The sequence below is a fragment of the Phalaenopsis equestris genome, unplaced genomic scaffold, assembly GCF_001263595.1.
Source record: "Phalaenopsis equestris unplaced genomic scaffold, ASM126359v1 Scaffold000541, whole genome shotgun sequence".
NCBI lineage: Eukaryota > Viridiplantae > Streptophyta > Magnoliopsida > Asparagales > Orchidaceae > Phalaenopsis > Phalaenopsis equestris.
This window is the reverse complement of record NW_018164981.1, coordinates 105,362-113,320: the sequence shown is the minus strand read 5'-3', so window position 1 is coordinate 113,320 and position 7,959 is coordinate 105,362. Positions and strand designations below refer to the sequence as shown.

Sequence of the window (7,959 nt, the reverse complement as noted above, 5' to 3'; positions counted from 1 at the left end):
AAAATCCCATCACCTCGTTTAAATTTGTTTTGAATTATTGGGAATTAGAAGTTGAAGCCTTTTATTTTGAATAGCCATTGAATTGAGAAGCTTAAAAGATTTTGGGGTTGGCCCCGAAAGAAAATTATCTGCATTATCAAAGATTTGAAGTCCTTTTAGTTTGGGTAGCTCTGAGGGAATGGATCCATAAAATTTGTTTGACTATAAACACAAGTTTTTAGGGATAATAATCTATCTTCAATCCATGAAGGTATGTTTCTTGTAATATAATTTTGTCTGAAATGTAAATATCAAATTGTAAGTGTTAGATATATGAATTCATAAGAATTGTGTGGTACATACGTAAATGTGACATGAGTCATAAACGTCATAGTTGATTGACTCATTACATTGATAATGAAGGTTTGGCCTTGACTTGGACTTCATCGTGCGTTTGCCTTTCCAACAAAACTTAACATAAATAAAGTATTAATTAATTAATGAGATTAATATTAGCTTTGCTATGGGGGATCCAAATATTGAATTTTAATATATTTTTAATGTAATTTTTATGACCTAATACAATATACCATCCTAGCATCCAACTATTTTGAAGCATAAATATGAATTTCAAAATAATTGATCGATGACATACTATTACTAATAAAAAATCAGGCTCGTTTTAACTTATAACTTTAACATATATTATTAATGGGAATAATTTGACTTGATAATACTTTAATCTACTTTTATCACCAACATAGTCTCAAGCAACTCAACGATTCAAAGAGAAATGCTGCCTTGAAAGAATGAAATATTAGTACAACACAATATTATATACATTAGGATCACAAACAACACTTATGAAATAACTCAAATACATAAATGATCATCGTTTAATTATGTTATTTATTGATTAAACCACTGATTCACTTTCACATTGACAAATACATAAATATTATTTATCACTTTATCAAGGAATTGGAAGTAAGTGCTCGCCCAAGACCTCTTGAGCAATAAGGTCCCCAATACAGTCCATAGTCCAACAGTGAAACCAAGTCCCATGCCGAGGAACAAACCAAAATCATCATCATCTTGAAAATTGCCTCCTTCGCCATGTATTTTATGTTCATCACCTTCGCAAGTCTTATGTAGTGGTTTTCCACAAAGTTTTGGATTTCCGTAGTAAATTGATTCATTAAAAGTGTCAAGTTGGGTCCCCGTCGGGATTCTACCAGACAATTCATTATAGGATAAATTGAGATAACTTAACGCACTAAGCATCACAATGCTTCTTGGAATATCTCCTGAGAAATGGTTCCTTGAGAGATCCAAATTTTCTAAGCTTTGCATAACACCAATTTTATTTGGTATCTGTCCCGTGAAGTGGTTTCTCGATAAATTCAAGCTCATCAATCCAACAAGGCACATTAATTTAGTAGGAACTTCACCAGTGAGATTATTAGAAGAAAGATCTATAATTTTCACAAGAGAGAGTATGCCTTTGAATTCATAAACTATTCCTTTTATACCGATCATTATTGAATCAGGTATAAAATTCATCGAAGTTGAGAAGTAATGGCCCGAATTTAGAGTTATTTGACTATCTTGAGGAATTAGAGTTTCAAGCCTCTTATTTTGTATAGTCATTGAATTGAGAAATTTAAATGATTTTGGGATTGAACCTGAAAGGAAATTTTTTCCAAGATCCAAGATTTGTAGATCTTTTAGTTTGGATAGCTCCAAGGGAATTGATCCATGGAATTTATTTGAGTGTAAGCGTAAGATCTTTAGGGACAATAAATTTTCTCCAATCCATAAAGGTATACTTCCTGTAAGATAATTTTCTCCCAAGTCAAGGGTAATAAGCTTGTTGCAATTTTTGAAAAGTGGGATCTCCCCTCGGAAAACATTGTTGTTGAGGTTCAATGATAATAACCTCTGTAGGTTCCCTATCCAATGTGGAATTGAACCACTCAAGTTGTTGTATGACAGGCTGATAAACTTTAGCATCTTATAGCTGGAAATATTACCATTGCATTTTGGAATTTCTCCCGAAAGATTGTTGTGTGATAAGTCAAGAAGAACTATTGAAGACATTTGACATATAGATTTAGGGATTTCACCTGAGAGATGATTTTGAGAAAGGTCAAGCACTACCATCAAACTCATGTTCCCGTTTAGATATAACTCAGTTCCGCTTGAGAACTTATTGTTTGAAAATGATACAAAACGTACAAAATTCATTAGCCATGGAAGGCGCCCTTCCAATTGATTTGATCTTAAGTCGATAATTTCCACCAATGCAATATTCAATGACATTGGAAGTTCACCTCTAATTGCATTTTGAGACATGTTCAAGTAATTTATTTGAGATGATATATTCCAAAACCAACCAAAACCAACTCGGAATGCGGAATGATATCAGTAATACCACAATTGGAGAGGTCAAAAACGGAAAGGAGCTTTTGATTTTGAAGCCATAGCGGGAATTGAGGACCAACGAGGCAAGAACTTAGGTAAAGATAACGAATTTGAAATGGCGGAGTCCAATTAGGACTAATCAGGTTAAAATTCAATTGATTACCTGAAAGTTGTAGGTTTATCAATTGTGATAGATTTGCAAAATGAGATTCAGAGAGACTACCATGCAAATTATTGGAACCAAGATCCAAAGTAACTAAGTTACTCAGTTGTCCAAGGCTGTGTGGAATAAGTCCATCAAACTGATTATTTCCAAGCTGATTATTTCCAAGAAAAAGGTAAACTGATTATTTCCAAGAAAAAGGTGTGTTAAATTTCTCATATTTCCAACCCATCCAGGTATGCTTCCGCTCAGTTGGTTATAGGAGATATCCATTATTATCATTTTATATTCTTTGCATTTTAAAGCAGTTCCATCATCACTTAATTTTGTAAAATTATTATAAAATTATTATGTGAAAAAACATTGAGATCACATAATAAGCTTAAAGAGGCAAATGAGATAGGTCCTGTAAAAAAGTTTGAATCGAGATATAATTCATTTAATCTTATGAATTGTCCTGACCAGTTTGGAAAACTTCCAATAAGATGGTTGTAACTAAGATCAACTAATTCAATGGATGATGAAAAATTAGAATATGGAAGTAAATTTGGAAGTGTTTGTAGCCCACATGATGACAAATGCAAAGTGGAGAGAGCTGGAAGCACACTAATCTCATGTAACCAATTCGTAGCGAATGTTAGATTTAGATTCGACATTTCAACGAATTGTAAAGAGAAGAGGTGTGACATCCATAAGAGGTTATAAGCAACTAGAGAATTATAACTAAGATCAAGGTATCTAAGTTTTGTCAAGTTTCCAATATGAGGTGGAATTTCTCCGGCAAACCCCGAATGGGAGAGATCAAGATAGCGCAATTTAGTGAGGGAACCAATAGAATGAGGGATCCTAGTTTGATTAAAGAGAATGTTATTGAAGCACAAATATTGCAAATGTCGTAAGCGAAAAAAAGATGGATGTAATGATGCAGCATAAAATAAATCTTGAAAAACAGAAAAATTGAGCTTGATGACCCGATTGGTTTTATTACTACAACTCACTCCCTTCCACGTGCAACAATCCTCGTCTATATCCCAATTCGAGAGAACGAGGTTGGGATCAGATAGACTTTGCTTAAAATCAAGAAGGGTTTCTCTTTCCTCAGCACTACAATGTTGGTTCACCTTGGAAATAGCGAAGCCACCCTCGCTTTCTGCTCTCAAGCAATAGAAAGATAAAGTAAAGATAAAGAGTAGAGGAAGCTGAACTCTTTCCATCAGAGTTGGCATGATTCTGGCTCTCTTTCTATCCCTATTTATATCACATTGGTTGGAAGATATCTCCAAAATTCTTTTTGAGCCACTTTAATATATAATAGAAGAGTATAAATATGCTTTATGTCTCCTAAAGTACTAAGTATTTAATCTTAATTTCAATTCAATCAAATCAAGTCACTATCAGCAATATTTAAAAAAGGGGCATTTACATATATACCACACAATTCTCATGTGCTTACGTGTCATTCTTACTAACATCTTAAATCTGATCGAATGCATATTTTTTTGCATAAATATATAGCACAGAAGTGTTTTAAATTTAAATATCAATTTGTAAGTGTTAGATATATAAATTCATAAGAATTGTGTGGTACTTATGTTAATTTTCCTTGCAATTATTGATTTGATAAATTACTTGTAAATGAGACATCAGCCATAGTCATCGTAGTTGACTGACTTACCGCATTGACTGACTTACTACATTGATAACGAAGGTGTGGCCTTGACTTGGGCTTTCTCATGTGAGCCTTTCCACGAAACTTGCATAAATAAAGTAATAATTAATTAATTAGATTAATATTAACCTTACTATTACGGATCTAAATATTCAATTTTAATATATTTTTAATGTATTATTTTTTAATATTTAAAAAAACATAATTTTTTTTTTTTTTTAAGATTGGTGAAAGACTATTAGACCAAGTTTGTGTGCCTAAAAATTACATTATGTAGATAGGCGGGTATGTGCCACTTTTAAAAAACATGAGTTGAATCATGAGCTGAACTCGTGTTGATTCATGAGTCGACTTGACTTTGTTACTCCCTAACATAGACCGACTTAATGCATTGATTATGGCCCCAAAAACTTTTCTAATAATGGTGAATAGAGCTATTCATATAATTAATTTTGAGTCCCAATCGATCATTGGCCTTCTCCCATACAATACGTAAGCTATATATATAATTATTTAAATTATAAATGAAAGCAACAATAATAAAGTTTTAAGTAATTCATAATTTTTACATGAAATGGTTGAAAATGGAAAAATAATTATGGCCAATTGATATAACACAAGCTTCAGCTACAATAAGAAAATATTGGGGAATTAGTGAATGGTGATGATGATAGTTAAGAGATAAGAGACGATCAATAGACATCAATATGATCGATAAATAATAGTGGTCAGGATACGGTTGCTTTTATCTGCTTTACTGTATTTCTTACCTGTACTTACTTACTCTGCATGCAAAAGCAAAACAAAATTGCACTTCCAAAATTAAAACTTCACTTTCAAAACAATAAATGAACATAACACAACCCTTTTGATTTACGAGGGTTTCTCGGATGAGGTAACCTACAGTTGCTAACGGTGATTATCCGGTCTAAATGAGCCTAACAACTCATTTAGACTTAGTAAAATTAAAAAAAAAATAATGAGGCCTGAATGCGGGAATCGTGGGATCATAATCAGTGTTGCTCAAATTAGATTAAAATTTTTCCAAACAAGACATTTGAACAACAACATCAACAACAACAACCAAAACACTAAAACATACTGGGTAAAATTTTTTGAACTTTAGAGTTTAGTATTGCTACTTCAATGAGAAGCTTGGAGCAAACATCGTGAGTAGCACGACAAGGACAAAAAAAGGAACGTCTTTGAGAGAGCAAACGAGTCTACAACAGCAAATCCTTTCCTTAGTTTAAATAACAAGTTATAGGACTTTGAGATGGTCTGTCTAGTACGACATAAATCCTCAACCTATCTTTTAGGCCTTTGTACAGTCATGTTGTGCAATATAATCACTAACTCGCATTAGGATTCTAAGGTCGTCATATTGATGACGTAAATCCTTCTATCATCCAGGTCATTTGTATGATCAGTATCATGCAAATGTAAGCCCTAAATAATAAAACTGGCAAGACGGAATATCAATAATCTCTTCAAAATTAAAGTCAAACCATATGAAAATTTGGGAAGTCAATGAGGCTCTCCTTAGGATTTGTGACATCCCCTATGTGTTCTCTTTTGAATTTCCTATGTTCGACCTTGAAAATCCTAAATTTTGAATTCATGAAGACAATCCCTCTGATCTAAATCAATAGTTTTCTTAGATGACTTTGGTTGACTAAGCTGTAATTAACTATAGGGCATTGCCCTTATAGGAAACCTTAAGAACTCAACTTAATATAAACTCTATCTGATTTTTAATATTAGATAGAAGAACTTATCGGACAACATAAAGGTCTCACAAATCAAAATGAATGTCATAAATTTTGTAGTTTATTTAATCATGCTTTATGACTCCTAATGTACTAAATAATTTAATCTTAATTTCAATTCAATTAAAATAAGTCTCTATGAGCAATATTTAAAAGAAGGGGTATTTACATGCATACAACACAATTCTTATTTATTTACATATCTAACACCTAAACTTTAATATTTAACATCACATTAAAAATATCATTCTTACTTACTACTTAAAACTGAACAAAAGCATTTTTTTTTTTTGCATAAATATATAGTAACAAAGTGTTTTAAATGTAAATACCAAGTTGTTAGTGTTAGATATATAAATTCATAAGAGTGGTGTGGGTACATAAGTAAATTTTCCTTGCAATTACTAATTTGATATATTATGTGTAAATGAGACATGAGCCATAACCATCTCAGTTGACTGACTTTCCGTATGGACTGACTTGTTGCATAGATAATGAAGGTGTGGCCTTGATTTGGACTTCGCCGTGTGTTAGCCTTGCCAACGAAACTTACATAAATAAAATAATTATTAATTAATTAATGAGATTAATATTAGAATCACGAGCTGATGTGTCGAGTAGGGTTGTCTTAAGCTAGGCCTTTTAGCTCATTGAACTCAACTTGCCAACTTCTAATCAAGAAAAACTCGAGTTGATTCATGAGTCGACTTGATTTTGTTACATACTTACTTAGACTGACTTGATGCATTAATTATGGCTCAGCATTATATAGCTGAAGAAGAAAATTTTGAGGAATTGAGACAACAGGCAATCAATAGACATCATTGTGGTTGATAACCAATGGTGGTTAGGAGACGGTTGCCTTGTGGAGATAGGCAAGCGATGGTAGTTGAAGAACATTTAGTGGATGACAGTGTTTAGATAAAAACATTCTAATGATGACGATCAAAAAATGATGTTCATATAATTTGAGAGATAATGATCACTGTCAATATGAATCATCAACATCTAATATCAGATAGAGCTCAAGAATTCTTTAATATTATGGCTCTCTTAAATAGTATCATGATCAGGTTTTTACTAATACGCTAGACCTTGAATTTTAGTATTGTTGCTAGCTTCACACTCCTCAAATATGTGTATTAATGTTATATATTTATTTAACATGTGTTCTTATATATATATATATATATATATATATATAAACAAAATCATATGTATGGCCTTTGGGTTTTCAGAAGTCAATTCAAATTGATTGCCGTTCACGCAACGATCCAATGATTTTCATACATACTACTCAACTTCCATGTACTTACATACATAAATGTCACGGTGACCCATTCTTGAAAATAGGGGTGTAAACGAGTCGAACAAGAGCGAGCCATGCTCAAACACGGCTCGTATATATTTCGAGCTCAAAAAGTGTGTTCGTGTTAGGCTCGTTTGCTTAACGAGTCGAACACGAGCTGTTCACGAACAAAGAGTCATTTTAACAACCCTAATCATGTAGTCATAAGACAATAAGAGTTTGAGCAAGATTTAAAAATTATTATTTATATTAAAACATATTTGAATCTAATTTAATAATTTTTATTCTATTTTCTTAATCAATATTTTAATTGGTTATAAATCTTTGTTTTTTAGTCAATTAGATTCTTTTAAAAAACTTTATATATATATATATATATATATAAACTTGCAATCACGAGCTGATGTGTCGAGTAGGGTTGTCTTAAGCTAAGCCTTTTAGCTCATCGAATTCAACTTGCCAACTTCTAATCAAGAAAAACTCGAGTTGATTCATGAGTCGACTTGATGACTTGATTTTGTTACTTCCTAACTTAAATTGACTTAACGCATTAATTATGGCTCAGCATTATATAGCTGAATAAGAAAATTTTGGGGAATTGAGACAACAGACAATCAATAGACATCATTGTGGTTGATAACCAATG

The 7,959-nt window shown here is 32.2% G+C and overlaps 2 protein-coding genes across 2 annotated transcripts; both read right to left on the bottom strand.

Annotated features, from left to right (window-relative positions):
• Positions 1 to 785: 785 nt before the first annotated feature.
• On the bottom strand, positions 786 to 2,365 carry LOC110029033 (probable LRR receptor-like serine/threonine-protein kinase At4g36180). The gene has a single exon (XM_020731140.1). The coding sequence runs from the start codon at positions 2,332 to 2,334 to the stop codon at positions 889 to 891; it is 1,446 nt and encodes a 481-aa protein (XP_020586799.1). The 5' UTR covers positions 2,335 to 2,365; the 3' UTR covers positions 786 to 888.
• On the bottom strand, positions 2,346 to 3,792 carry LOC110029025 (receptor like protein 30-like). Its single transcript, XM_020731130.1, has 2 exons — positions 2,929 to 3,792; positions 2,346 to 2,720 (listed from the first exon to the last, which is right to left on the bottom strand). The coding sequence occupies exons 1-2, from the start codon at positions 3,790 to 3,792 to the stop codon at positions 2,346 to 2,348; spliced, it is 1,239 nt and encodes a 412-aa protein (XP_020586789.1).
• Positions 3,793 to 7,959: the final 4,167 nt, after the last annotated feature.